Raw genomic sequence first — 15119 nt, forward strand, 5'->3', positions numbered from 1 at the left:
GCACTGAAGGTCAGCTCTTTGTGCATGACTTTGAAGGCTCTGTGTCGAGCAATTAGGCCCCCTGAGGGATGTCTGTGTCTGGCTGAGAGGGTCACTTGAGATGTCTCTCTGAGTGACTGAGTTGACCAACACAATCACATACAGTAACCTATACTTCCAAACATTGACTAACAGGTGTGTCAGTTGAATTACAGTAACAGCTGAATACGTCAGGTGTACATAAGTCATTTTAAGAACATTATTTCATATGTGTTTTCTTAGATGATTGCACTGCCATCTTTGCTCGAAGATGCTAACTCAGGTGTACGTTCTAAAGAATAACTGCATTGTCAAAAGAAACCAGGGGTAACAAATCCTGGAGAAAAAATGACAATGATGCCAAATAGACAAATCGCTTTACTAATAATGTAGACTTGACCATTTTGGGGTAAGCCATCATTGCTAAAAACAAAAAACTGTCATTTTATATGTCACTTAGACATCCTCTTAATTTGTCAATATTATCATGACTCTTTTTGCCAAAATGATGCAGATTATTAGAGACGAGATTTGTTCACTCTTTACCTGCTCACCTCTTTAAGTATGGGCAGCTACACTGGAGGAGAGAAAAGGCCACTTCACAGCTGCCTTTTATTTTCAGCCTGTGCTCATATCTGGCTGTTGCTTGTAATTATTATCATGTTCTACACAGCATTAATGCTCTTGGATGGATACATGTATATTGGTTTTAAGGCTGCCTTTTGATGTATCTATGATGGAGCTGGTCATAATTTCTTTGACATTCAAGAGATGTATCATTGATTTTATTTTAATTATAGTACAGCTCCCTACAGTGGCTCAACACCTGAATAAAAGCTTTTCAATGGCCAAACTGAATACACATTTTCTCATTTGTCTTAAATAAAACATTAGCCATTTCAGTTGTTAACTTTTATCAGTCAGTCATCATCATCAGGGCATATTTAATTACAGTGGTGTGGAAGTACTGTCGGAACACAGACATTAATCAAAGCATATTCATCAAATCAGGTCTGGTGAGGGAAAGAAGCGCACTGGGCTAGTTCCTGCTAATTAGCACGGCAATTATTGTAAGCTGTCACAGTTCTTAAGCAACAGGGTGGAATGTGTGTGCTCCAGAGCGTAATCCCTCACAAATTACAAGATAATGGAGGCAAAGAGAGGCCACTGCTTCAAAAGGAAACCAGGAGATAGAATCCCCAGCAGGGACATTTAAGGGACAGGCAGAGAGAGAGAGAGAGAGAGAAAGAGAGAGAGAGAGAAAGGTAGGGGAGGAAAGGACAGTGTGTATTCCCTTCACACAGAGCAGTCTGAATATGAAGGGCTTCTTTGACTGCTTAGTTAAGTGATTAGACATAAAGGAAACAAGTCGGATGAATTCCACTTCTTTTACCACATTTGACTTTATTATTTCCAGAAATACAGGTATGAGCTCAGTGGATGTTTCAGCAAATAACCACAGATTAAAAGTCCTTCTAAAAGTCTGATTTTTGTACCTGTTACAACCAATTCAAAGGATATTCTAACATTCATCTGTTAAAATGTTTTATTTGAGTTTTGTAGGAAATACTGTAAGTTGAATTGCTGTCAAGAACCAAGAAAGATAATGTCTGTTTAGGCTTTCACCAGAGTCAAGGTCTTCAAGAAAGATAATGGCCAATAAGGCATGAAGTGCCTTGCAGGAAAACACTCAATTGTAGCATCTGGATAGACTGTACATCATTGTGCTGCCATTACACGATACACCCATTATACTGTAGCAAGAAATAATGACCCCGTTTACAGCCTTATATAAGAATGTAATCTGTTTCTCCGTATCCTACCTGGATGAAGAGAAAGACATCTTAAATCAACGTGTAAAGGCCAAGACAAACTTCAATCTTAGCCAGGTGTAAATGTGTCATAAAAACAAAAAGGTTTTTGGGGCAATGGTGGTGCAGTGGTGCAGTGGTTAGTACGCGCGCCCCATGCATGGAGGCTTTGCTCTTCAAAGCGGGCAGCCCAGGTTCGAATCCCACCTGTGGCTCCTTTCCCGCATGTCACTCCCTACTCTCTCTCCTGGATTTCTGACTCTATCCACTGTCCTGTCTCTCTGTTAAAGGCACAAAAAGCCCAAAAATAAATCTTTAAAAAGAAAAAAAAGGTTTAAGTAAATATTCCTCAACCAAAAAAAGACTCGTACCAAAGTAACGCCTTTAATCATTACCTATATGACTAACAGGCATGTACGGCAGTATCTTAATCTGCCTTGTGCCTGCACTGTCTTATTTTGCAGAGAGAACAAGGTGGGATGTGAGGTTGTTCTAACCCTGGTTTCCCTTTAAAATGAGACATAAGAAAAATGGCTTTCACTGAAAACCCAATGAGCAGGTTCATTTTTTTTTATCATGCACCCGAGAGTATGCAACAGGTGTTTAAGTAGGTGAGGAGGGGCCGGCCTTGCATGTTGCGTTTATGAACCGCACTAAACAAATCAAATTCATTGTGCCTTTAAGTGTCTATCAGGCCATTTGCTAAAGGAACTTATCATATAATCCAGCTGCCTTAACTTTGAGATGATGAAAATCTCAAAATGTGTCAACAGCAATTAATTTATCTGTCCAAAGCCTTAACATGGTGCATTATGGTTATTCAATATTAAGTGCTTCTTATAAATGCTTGATTTATTAATCCGGTATGCACTTTTAAATATTTGATTATGATTTACTCAGTGAATGGTGGTATGAGGGGTGGGGTACAGCGATGCATGGATTAGGCTGCTTTAAGCGTTTGAAACTGAGATGAAAAATTTAACAAGTGAAAGGAGTGTGATGATGAGGCACACCCACAGCATTTCAATGAGCCTGTGTGGATGTGGAGCAGGAGGGAAATGCCAGCACCCTTCATCTCACAGGCAGCCCTGCCAAACAGACTGAGAGACTGTGAAGCTTCCAAAGATGAGTTCAGCTTTCTTGTTAATGATTAGCTTTTATTGTGTAAACTGTGACAGCTCCCATGTGATGTGGAGACTGACAAATATTACAAGAAATTACGTTCCTGTCAAACAGCCATTTTCCCTTTAGCCTTCATGTTCAACCATTGACCTAGATTTTTCTTTGTGCGTTATCTTATTTATTGCAATTTTTTAATTAATCTGCCAAAGCAACGTTTTGTTCTCCATAACATGATTATTTTTTAATGATTTATGTACGTAAACAACTGCTGCATGTCTCTTTGTGACATTGGAACAAAAGAAAGTTGGCAACTTGTCAACCTTCAACTGCTGCAACAGCCTCCAACAGGAAGCTGCAAAGCAAAGCAACATCTGCTCAATAAGATTAAGCTTCTTCACTAAAACAAATATAAAAAAAATAATGCCTTTGTTAATGCTTTTGTTGGCTGAATGTGAGAATATCAGTTGCCAATTAGGTCAAATGGAAAAATGATCAAAGACAGAAATGTGGAAAACATAAAAATTCAAGACTGTGCCATGTTATTATAGCAACGGTTGCTTACTGTATGTGAGGCTCCTTTGCTGCTCCTGATAGATGTGCAGCATTACATTTAGAGATTTAAGGGTCTTGATTGGCTAAATCTGGACTCCCACATTTTACAGTGACATAGTCAAAGTTTGTGTATAACTCCCTCGTTTGCGATATTTGAATCAGTGTGACCTGCTATTACGTTTATTCATAGCCAACGTAGACTTTGCTTTCCGATTTCATCTTTTTACCCAATTATTGCATCTTGCTTTCACATAAGCCACCTACTAAATATTAAGAATTCAGTTCTGTTTACTTTGGAAACAATTTCACTCCCTTGGAGATTCTAATAACTATGAAGTAGTTGTTAAATATTCACTTTATGCTCTCTGTAACAAGGACCAATATTTTAGAAAAGGCTTTCAGTTTTATTAAGTATTTATTTCTCTCATAGTATTCAGTATGAATGTCAGGACTGGATTGGGTATCTTGTGTTAATGTTAATATCGTTCAGTCAATCTTGTTTTGCTCATCTCTAAACCCCAACTGATAATATGGACAAGCTAACTTCTAGGTATTAAAATGTATATCCAGCCTAAGACGTATTTTACTACTTGGTCTTTTAAACTCGTGTTTGAAGGGAGAAATGGTTCATGCACTGTGCATGTTATTTTAATTTGAGCAGTGATTACTATGGATAGACACGTTGTTACAGTATGATAGCTTCAGCACTCCAGCCCAGCACACAAATACAAACACTTGAGTAGTAGAGTATTGGAGGGCCACAGCAGGGCTCGGTATAATCGGCAACACTAGAGCCTGTATGTACCCTCTGTGGCTCTGCTTTGTTTCTGAGTGCTCTCCATTTCCAGATGACTCGCTGCACTTGCACCTGCCAAATTAATTGCTTCCCTGACACACTTTTCCGTGCATTCTGTTTGATATCTATGCAGCAGTTTAACATATTTTACACATGCATGGCAATAATGATACTTAAATAAATGGAGCAGTGGAGATGCTGCTCCTATTGTTCCACTCTGTGTTGACAAGACCTCTTAAAGTATGACCTTTGAAACCATGATTTAATATTAATGACACCTGCATGATCTTTACATGAAATGTGACACTTGTTCGGTTTTTGGAAAAAGAATAACACCAACCTGATAAGGGCAATTCAAAATCAAGAAAGATTATGATTGGTTGTCCATGATGTTTTGTCTTGAGTATAACAGTAATTCAGCTTAGATGTTAGTTTTTTTTTTTTAACATTATGTTGTTGTTTATTTTTGCCTTTGTTAATTATTTGAATTTTTGAGATTTGTATTAGGTGTATTTCATAACTTCTGTCCATTAGTAGGCAGCTAGAATCTACCGGACTATTGACCTTATGCAATCACCTTTAAGGGACTATTTAATGGATAAGATTTTTTAATAGGATAAAGGATCACTAAAAATTGTCATTTTATTGGTTGTTAATCCTTTTTCTTGTTTCTTGGAGAGCAGTTCATTTGACTGTATTTGATATTCAGTACAGTTAGCCTTATGTAGCAGCATGGTTCCCTGTTATTTTATTTTTTTTCCTCAAGATCACAAGTTAAGTATTTTATAATGAGATTAATAATGTTTTCTGGATACCAAGCTTACTGGTTAAATTGAAATGGATTTCATACTAGAGATCATAAGATAATGGTGAAAAACTGTCTTTTGACCAGTTTTCAACATCTCTATCATGTTGGGGATGATTCATAACTGAATAGTGATTAAAATATAGTCTGATTACTGATCATGACTGAATCAGTTGCTACGGTTATCAGACTATTGCATGCTGGCATGGCAATGATACTCTATATACATTTAAAAATGAATATCCTTTGCTTTCTTTGGTTAACAGGTTGATTTTCTTGTGATTTTGAGAAAAAGCTATAGCTTTCATGAGATTAAAAACCTAATAAATTAGCATGTTGTGATCTCAAGACAACTGCAAAAACAGCCAGGTTTACAGTTTGTTAAATTAAATTGTATTCAATCAGCTATTAACAAGTGTTGATGTAATTACATTTTTTAAAAGCACAAACAACTCATATTTTTTGGTCATTCTAACACCTGCATTTCTCTTTCCCAAAGACTGATGGGTTGGTGATGAAAGGTACAAAATGAGATGACACCAATCTAAGATCGGTTTAAAATCATTTTCCGTGGAGCTGCTTTGGGAAGACATTTCACTTAAATATAACATATTGTAAGCAACACTGGTAAGGGGTCTGAATTAAGCTGCATTTAAACTCCTTCACTTGCTGTGTGTCCGTATTCTGTTTCCTGTGTTGCCACCGTGACGAGACTGATTTATATGCATGATGGTGGTTCCATTTGTAAGAAAATTGTAATAATTCATGCTGGTCGCCTTCAGTCACTTATAGGCTACTGTTCTGGAGTGTTTCTAATTTCTTTCGGACCACAGCTGTGAGACTGACAGGACTGTGAAAGAATGCAAATAAAGGTCTACGGCTTTCTCTGCTTTGTGTCCAGATGGATGGTATACACATAAAAGTGTGCCCTCTGCATTTCTCAAATTTCTCAAATAATATTAGGACTACACCAGACATTTCTTAATAAAAACAAAACAATAAAATAAAAACAAATGAGTCTGCTTCATTTACCCGTATACCACTATAAATGATTACCGTATTTTCCGCACTATAAGGCGCACCGGATTATAAGGCGCACCTTCAATGAATGGCCTATTTTAGAACTGTTTTCATATATAGGGCGCACCGGATTATAAGGCGCATAGAATAGAACGTGTTTACAACTGAACAAGGCTGGGAGATATTGTGAATATATAAATATAAATACGTATAAAACTACGTTTTACGTATAAAACTACGTTTTACGTATAAAACTATGTAAAAAGAAACACAGTCTGATACCGCTAATTCAAACGTTAGTGCATAACTCAACATTGTTCAGTTACGTATAACACGTAAAGCTCACTTTTTCAGTTCATTCCCCGTCCACGAATCCCTCGAATTCTTCTTCTTCAGTGTCCGAATTGAACAGTTGAGCGAGTACGGCATCCAACATGCCCGGCTCCCTCTCGTCATTATCCGAGTCAGTGTCGCTGAGCGCCGTGTACAACCAGTATGGATCAACCAATTAACCAATTGATCCATATATAAGGCGCTCCGGATTATAAGGCCCACTGTCGTTTTTTGAGAAAATTAAAGGCTTTTAAGTGCGCCTTATAGTGCGGAAAATACGGTACACAAAAGGCAGCCTACAGTTCACAAAATCTACATGAATGGTAAAATGTTGACCCTGAGCCTCACCACTCACTTGTCAACACGATAAGGGATGCAGCATGTTTTGGGTTTTGTTTGTTTGCGTGTTGAACTTTGACCTCTCATGAGTCAACATTAATATGTGCTATTAAGGCAAAGGTCAACAGTAACTTAATATGTAGACCTAAGGGATATGTTGTCTACATTTGTGTGTCACATGCAGATTCATACCTGTCAAATTGTGTGGTTGCTGAAGGACTGTTTACTGCCTATGAATCACATGAGCTTTCTATGAATGGACATCAACAGGGAGAGATAGACTGAACCGAGGCCTGCTCCACTGATTACAAAATGTAACTGAATCAATGCAAAATAATCGACTCCTGGGTGCAAGACAAGTGATTGGAGTGCGACGATATCAAGATCACTAATAAGTACTAATACCCTGTTGATGATGGGTTGATCAATTAGGTTTTCCCATTGAACAAACTGTTGAACATATTCTTGTTTTGCTGGCTTTCAGAGAGCAGCCTCGATATAGCCGAATAGCTACATGAGCTAGCTCACCTTAATACGCTTTATAGTGAACTTCACTATAACTTCACTAAGTGCAGAAAGCCTAATTTTCTGTGGTTTACTTTTTGAATCTTACTGTGTTACCAATCACTCTTTAAGATAAGATAAGATAATCCTTTATTGATCCCTAGTGGGGAAATTCAAGTGTTGCAGCAAAAAAAAGGTCAAGAAGAAGAGCATTCATATGAGCACAAATAAAACAAGAATATAATGGTATAAAATAAAGATAAAGGTACAATGTATTTACCTAGCTAGTATAAGTAAACTATACACCAATTAAACTCAAAACTATACAGGCCATTGGCACATATTAAGTGGCAAGTTTAAGTTAAAGTGAACAGTTATCAGATAAAGTGACAGAGTTGAACTAAGGTGACAAAAGTAAGCAATAGCCTACATATAACAAATAAGCATCTAGAATGAATATGAAATGAGTGACAGATTAACTTAGTGTAGTGTGTATGAAATGATTCAGGGAATTTAGGCTATCATATCGTTTTTAAAGACTGGTTATCATTTAGATAGTGAATGATCTGAGCCTTGCACAAATTGGAATTACACAAATGACGCTTTGTTGCAGAAATGATCGCAACACATGTAAGGCTTCATGAGGGCTTCACTCTTTAACATGGCTGTTAATGTGCTTCTGATCAGGTGTCCAAGCAGCCTGTTGTGGATGTGATCGTGGGGCGCTCTCTCGTGGATTTTCCGCGACACTGTGCTTTCTGTTATCAGAAAGCGGAGATGTCAGAGAACATATGGGGGGTGTTGGATGCTGTGTGTGCTCGGCTGGCACCTGTTGCTGCTTCATCATTCGCGCTGGTCTTTTTTTGTTTTTGTTTCTTTTAAAGGATTTTAACGACAGAATCGTCCACCTCACATCAGGACCATGTCGAAGGCTGAAAGTGACTCTAACTACAGTCGGTTCTATTTTGATAATCCCAAATCCAGAATCCAGAGCAGCTTCGTGTCTTCTGGACCCATGTTTGTCGTTTTGATGGTGATGATGGTGACTTTGGTTGTTCTGATAGTTTTGGGCAACGCACTGGTCATTTTAGCCTTTAAAGTAGACAAGAGTTTGAGAAAACAGTGCAATTACTACTTCCTCAATTTGGCAATATGCGATTTTCTTGTAGGTAAGTAACCTTCATCTTTGTATAAGGTCCTGTAAAAACAGAATATACAGTCTTGTGCAATCAATCAATGCATTGTTGTAGACAGTTTTTTCCAATGTTATCATACACTCTATGTGCTCATAGGCTCTATAATAATAGTAGAGTTATTATAATATGTATGAACTGAGCCTACAGGATTGGAACAGATGTAGACTCCTAAGCAAGTAGTAGTAGTAGTTCACATGACAGGACCAATATTATTTTTCTTTGCCACTTTTATCATTTTTCTAATCAGTCTTATATTATATTCTTCCCTTATCAAGTATTAAGCTTGACATCTTCATTTTTCAAAGTTAAGAACATTTGACTTATTCTGCATATATAGCTATTGACTGAAAATGTAGGCTCAATCGATTGCTTACAAAGCACTTTAAAATTGTTCCAAGAAATATTAGGGTATTTCAAGTGTTTAGAGTGCTGAATCTTTCATAACCATATTTAACCAAAAACCTCTCCTATAAAAACAGACTTGCAGCTGAGTGTAAAAATAATCTATAAATGCTTGCTTATACCTTCTTACAATTTACAATATGTGTTATGGACAATGCATTGAATGATTAACTGATGATAAGCGCAAAATGGGGCTTTAAAAAGTGACTTTGCATTTAAATGTGCTGTTCCTGGTGTGTGATGCCATTTTCATAACTGTTTGTATAGGGGCCTTCTGCATCCCAGTCTACATCCCATATATCCTTACAGGCAGGTGGACACTGGGTCGAGGATTGTGTAAGCTGTGGCTGGTTATGGACTACCTGCTTTGTTCTGCATCTGTCTTTAACATTGTTCTTATCAGCTATGACCGCTTCCTGTCAGTCACCAGAGCAGTGAGTCCAACTTCCTGTACTTTCCGTCTGTGGTGCACGTGAAAGAGTCAATTTAGGATTGTGAACACAGAACACACATGTCTGATATAGGCTGCAGTATTTGCAAAGAAATCTTGTAGCCTACTTTTTCTCAGAAAAAAAAAAAAAAAAAAAAAAAAAACTTTTTTAGAGTTGATTCCAAACTTGTTATTATTTCTCCCCTTTTTCCTCCTCAAACACTTTTTCCTACATTTTCATTCATCATTTCTGAACGGCAGTCATATTCCTCTGATGTCGCACTTGAATGCTGTAACTTTATGCAACAGTTAGTTCCGAAACAGTATGCTGATTGGACAAGAGGCGTTCCATGAGTGCTGGTATGGAATAATAAGATAAGATAAAATAGTCCTTTATTGATCCCCAGTGGGGAAATTCAAGTGCTGCAGGAGTAAAAGATAACATGAAGAACATGCATATGAGTATTACATTACTGGGACTTTTTACAATGAGTATTACTCCGCCTGAGCCAAGTGCTCTGAATAATGTAAGTTTATTGTACTGCAGACAGAGTTTGTCCTGATTAATCTATTTTAAAGAACTCTAATTGAACTTGCTAGATTTAATCTAATTAGCTGGCCCGCAAAATGTTTGGGTTGCTTGGCAACAGTCTATTTTCAGTTAAGATATGGAAGTAAAGTATTGTTGAATTGGTGGAGGAAAAGTATAATCTGTTTGTTTACTGCTTTCTTTTATATGCCGGGAGTATAAATGTTGTTATTGCTGTCATTATCCTTTGCACTGGGCCTATGGCCTCATGCCTACAACGGCCACTCCTGTGATATTGATTTAATGTTCTTCTGCTATGATACTGGTTGCAATTCATATGAAAGTAGGGAATATGTATACTATATATACAAGTAGCTAGGAATTTAATCTGACAAGTAGTTAGTATGTAACATCAAGTGCCTTGCTGCTAATGTTAGCTGTAGGATTTTCAATTTCCATTTTCTTTTTATTTGCTGACCAATGTGAAAGAAATTCATTAGTAATGATTTGTCAAAATCATTAATGATACCTTTATCCATTATACGGTTTATAGACCTTTTACTTTGGATAACAGAATTTGCCTTTCCCACCCTGAGTATGACATCAGAGGAAAATGGACGCTATGTGGATAAAGTGAATATAGCGTTTAAGTGAAAGCATGATATTAAGAGCTGAAAAGCCATTCCACGAGTAGCCATACTCAAGTCCACTGCTTGTGGTCTGTGGCTAATTTCTGACTGGTGAGCCTCCCTGGTCATTGGTAGGGGCAGTGCCGCCTCTTCCTCCCAAAAGTGCCCATCTGTAGAGGTTAATACTTCCTGACCCATTCAGGCCCAGTGCCACCCCTAATTATAGCCTTTCCCAATGACCGAGACAGAAAAAAAGTCACATTTTTGACTTTGAGATAGACTGAGTATCAGAAAAGACACAGAAATCATCACACAACTGTCAAAACACATGGTACTTACTTTATTCTACATCTAAACGAATGAAAGTATTTTAATTTATCAAATCCCTGTTAAATAAAATATTTTTATACTGCATCAGAGTGCCTCAGATTTTAAGTTTTCACTGCCAAATTTTCACCTTGAATTTGTTTGCAAATATTTGACCTCTTTCCCTTTTCTCTAAACAGCCTCTGATTTCTTCACATGTTTTTTTTCTAATTTTGCACAGCACGAGCCTGATTTTATTTTTATTTTCTAATTCAATTTAATTTTATGCCACCCGGTTACTCCTCTTTACTTTTCTAAAAAGCATTAGCACAGAAGAAGTAATGGCACGGATATAGCAGTTATAATCTCCAAGCCTTTTCAGTTGTTGGGCCCATTGAACCTTTTGATGGGTATTTTCTGTGTATTAGCCTGCTGACTGTCTCCTACACGCTTGTGTGTCAACTCAAAGGTGGGATGAGGCTTGGCATGGAAGACAAAGAGAGTGTTCTGTTTCCTTTCACAAGCAAGCACTTAACATCAGAGCAAAGAATGCAAATAACACCAGAGAGACCGAGAGCCTCTTCTTTAATTAGCTAGCTTTGATCATTGATCCTCCTCTGTGCCATCGTCCTTCCAACCTGGAGAGATCAATCAGAGCCCAAACAGCCAAAAAGCTTTTTCCTAAAAGCATTTCTCTATTGAAATACAAAGGATTGACAGCAGCAATAGGACAAAGTTAGTCTTTTAAAAGAAAGATGGAGTCACATCAAATGTTTGTATTAAACAGTTCAATGGCATGTCAGCACATTAACAAAAATGCTCACTGCATGGCAGAAAAAAGTCTGTTTTATGTGTATTTTCAAAGATTGATGAATCAATCTTTATTAGTATAGTGCCAATTCATAACATTTTTTTTTATCTCAAGACACTTTACAAAAGATCAGGTAAAAGACCTTACTCGTCGTTATGTTACAAAAGAGCAGGTAAAATACCTTTCTCATTGCTATATTGAATTCAGTATGTGAATCTAGGAGGAATCTATCAATTTACAAAAAAAAACCCTAAAGTTCAACCTGATTCTCCCTCTCTGAATGCTGCATCACTACATTGAGCAGGGGGCAAAAAGTACAGAGTAAAATGTTGTCTGATGTCAGGAGCTTGAAAGCAAAACTTCATATGTCCTTCTCAAGCAAAACTGCATTATGTGATAATCTGCCTGTCAAAGACATTTTGTATCTTTTATGGAATAACGAATGTTTGATTACATTGTTTACATTGCGAGGCAGAGCATGACTCATCGAGCACATTTATCAAGAGTGAGCTCCTCAGTGTCCCTGGGTTTGAGGGGTTTCACTGAATGATTTTGTAGATTAGGTGGCTTTAATCTATGTCCTTTAGTTGGAGCCAGCCCTACATCTTTATTGAACCAATGTGCTGTGATCAATGTAAGGACAGCAGAGTTGTTTAAAGCAATAAATGTGCTGAAGTGCTCTAAAGCAGTATCATTCATAAGAACCTGCACTCCTCTACAGTACTACTCTTTACGTTTAATGCAAATTACATTTTTACCTCGCTGAATTTAGTTTATAGCTTAGTTTCTGTACAGATAAACATTTTACATCCAAAGCATGTTACAAGCTCATAAGAGAAAAAAATGTCATTGAAATACTGAATCCACACAATTGTATGATAGATTTTTTTTTAGAAGAAACAAAAACACTGACAGAGATTCTCCCTGCATGATGAAAGCCTTAACCTTTTATTCTATGCATACATTTAGAGGAATAATGTCTCACTCTGTATGTGTGATGTTTGACTCGATTGCAGAAATTCTAAATACTTCCACCATCACTGCGGTTAAATAAACTGCCTGCATTTTTATAGCTTAACACAGTGCACTTAAGAAGAAAAAAATGCCTTTTTTTCCCTCACTAAAGATATTTCTACAATATTGGTCGGATACAGCAATTGCACATAAAATGGCTTGACCCCTCTCTTGTATTATTACTCAAGAGAGGTATATTTCCTGAATTATGCTTGTATTTACTGCAGGTGAGTTACCGTGCGAGGCAGAGCATGACTCATCGAGCCATAATCAAGATGATTGCTGTCTGGCTACTGGCCTTTGTCCTGTACGGCCCAGCGATCATATTCTGGGAGCTGGTGGTGGGCAGGAGCCGCGTGCCAAAGGACGAGTGCTTCGCGGAGTTCTATTACTCTTGGTACTTCCTGCTGAGTGCCTCCATGCTGGAGTTTTTCTCTCCTTTCATCTCTGTGGCATTCTTCTACCTCAGCATTTACCTCAGCATACGCAGGAGGAGGCTCCACAGCAGGGAGGCGCAGCCCCAACTTCAACTGAGCAAACCAGCCTGTGCCCAGGGGGAAGGTGTCCCCCTGTCCCACAACATGGGGTTTGGGATGAAACTGGCTGTGAGAGGCTCCATTCACTCTCAGACCTCCTCTCCTAGTTTGGGTAAATTCGATCCCTCCACCAGCAGGGCAGCCCAGCCCAGCCGTCTGTCCAGGGATAAGAAAATTGCTAAGTCCCTGGCTGTCATAGTGAGTGTGTTTGCCATCTGCTGGGCACCGTACACCCTACTGATGATCATCCGTGCTGCCTGCAGAGGGCGGTGCATCCAGCATCACTGGTACGAGGTCACCTTCTGGCTCCTGTGGCTCAACTCTGCCATTAACCCATTCCTGTACCCACTTTGTCACAGCAGCTTCCGAAGGGCCTTCAGCAAGATCCTGTGCCCGAAGCGACGCACAACTCCTGCATCGTCTGTGTTTCGTGCTGGACGGTGAGGACGGGTTAACACGGATGAATGGTAAATGTTTACAATGTTCCAAACTATGGATTTAAATAATAAAAAATGTAAAGCATAATTCCACAGTTTAAGAGCTCAGATGATTAACTGTGTACAGTATCTTACTATAAAGACCATGTTAAATAGTTTTTAGTTGTACTTTCCAATGTTTGAATGTATATGAAGAAATAATAATCATTAATTGTCGATCAGGTCAACCCTTTACAACTGAAGTATGTATTTAACATACATCATAAGCATAATATGCATAAAGCATAATATTTCCTGTACTGTGCTTTACTAACATAATAATTCTTAAAATGAATATAATGAGGTTTATATAACCTGTCAGGATGAGTTTAGTAGAGCTGTACTGTTTGGTAGGCAGGGAAAAAAAGTGAAACCAATTCTGTCTGTTAGTAGCATGCAGACAAAATAATAAAGAGATGTGCCAGCTATGTACTGTATCTGTATGTAATGTTTAGAAATGAATTGTACTTCCATTGTCCAACAGTGGGTTATCTGGGTTGTGTGATATCTATTCTGCAAAAAATGAAATGTAACTAGAATATTTGTCTGGAACGAGATCCATACAAGAGAGAGGGAAAATCATCAGTTACGCTATCCTGTTTTTTATGTGCTGTGTCTTGTATTTAGATATTTTTGTCCTCTTCTTTTAAAATGTTTTCTACTATAAATGTTCTTAAAGCACAGTGATGAAAACACAAAGTGCCATTACGTATAACTGTAAATAAAATGAAAGGTCAAACGTTTAATTTTCTCTATTTTTGGTTTTGGTTAATACAATAGATACCTTTTCCATGTCTCTTCATCCTTAATAGATTAATCTAAGCAGTCAACCACATGTGTTCATGACTATGGCAATTCATTTTTACTTTGACTGTTATAACACTTATGATTGTGACATTTTTACAGCTTGTATTTGGCTTAACGTAAGCCGTTATATTTTTACCAAATATTGCCAAAACACTATTTTACTGTGGTCAGTGGGTGTAATTATAACGATTAGCCACTAGATGTCACCATTTACCTTCACAACCTCCTCTGTGTGTGGAGTATTAACTCTGCCTCATCCTAGATTCATTCTCTATGGTTGTTCATGTTTTTACACAGCTTTCGGAGTTTGAATCATTAATTACATTATTTTATAATTAAACTATACTTTTGCACCTGGATCATGACTGTAACAAATCAATGTTACCTTACACTATTTGACAAATATAATTCAATGGAGCTCTTCATACATTTACATCCAGTGAGTCATTTTATCGCCAGGTAGGGTCAATTGTTCTTGCAAAACTTGGAATAGTGAGAGTATTGTATTTCCTATGATTTATCAATGTTTTAAAGTGCTGTTAAGCTATTAGTATATTGAGGTAGCTGTTCTTGTTAAATTGACTCATTATCTAAATGTTGTTCTCTAGACCTGGAAGAAAGTTATGATGTGATTTAAGAAACAAACAATACATTATGTGTTTATTTAAAGTAAAGTAAAGTAA

The 15119-nt window shown here is 37.6% G+C and overlaps 1 protein-coding gene across 1 annotated transcript; it reads left to right on the forward strand.

Moving 5' to 3' along the window:
• The first annotated feature begins 8075 nt into the window (after positions 1-8075).
• Positions 8076-14375, forward strand: LOC109986837 (histamine H3 receptor). The gene is made up of 3 exons (XM_020637682.3): positions 8076-8469; positions 9166-9332; positions 12845-14375. Exons 1-3 carry the CDS (start codon positions 8223-8225, stop codon positions 13595-13597), a joined length of 1167 nt encoding a protein of 388 aa, XP_020493338.2. The 5' UTR covers positions 8076-8222; the 3' UTR covers positions 13598-14375.
• The last annotated feature ends 744 nt before the right edge of the window (positions 14376-15119 follow it).

This window comes from Labrus bergylta, chromosome 4 (genome assembly GCF_963930695.1).
Source record: "Labrus bergylta chromosome 4, fLabBer1.1, whole genome shotgun sequence".
In the NCBI taxonomy this organism is placed as follows: Eukaryota; Metazoa; Chordata; class Actinopteri; order Labriformes; family Labridae; genus Labrus; species Labrus bergylta.

Coding starts and splice junctions, on each gene's coding strand:
- LOC109986837 (XM_020637682.3), top strand. CDS start 8,223: ATGTCGAAGGCTGAAAGTGACTCTAACTACAGTCGGTTCTATTTTGAT. Junction 8,470..9,165: donor AATATGCGATTTTCTTGTAG/GTAAGTAACCTT, acceptor CTGTTTGTATAG/GGGCCTTCTGCATCCCAGTC. Junction 9,333..12,844: donor TCCTGTCAGTCACCAGAGCA/GTGAGTCCAACT, acceptor TATTTACTGCAG/GTGAGTTACCGTGCGAGGCA.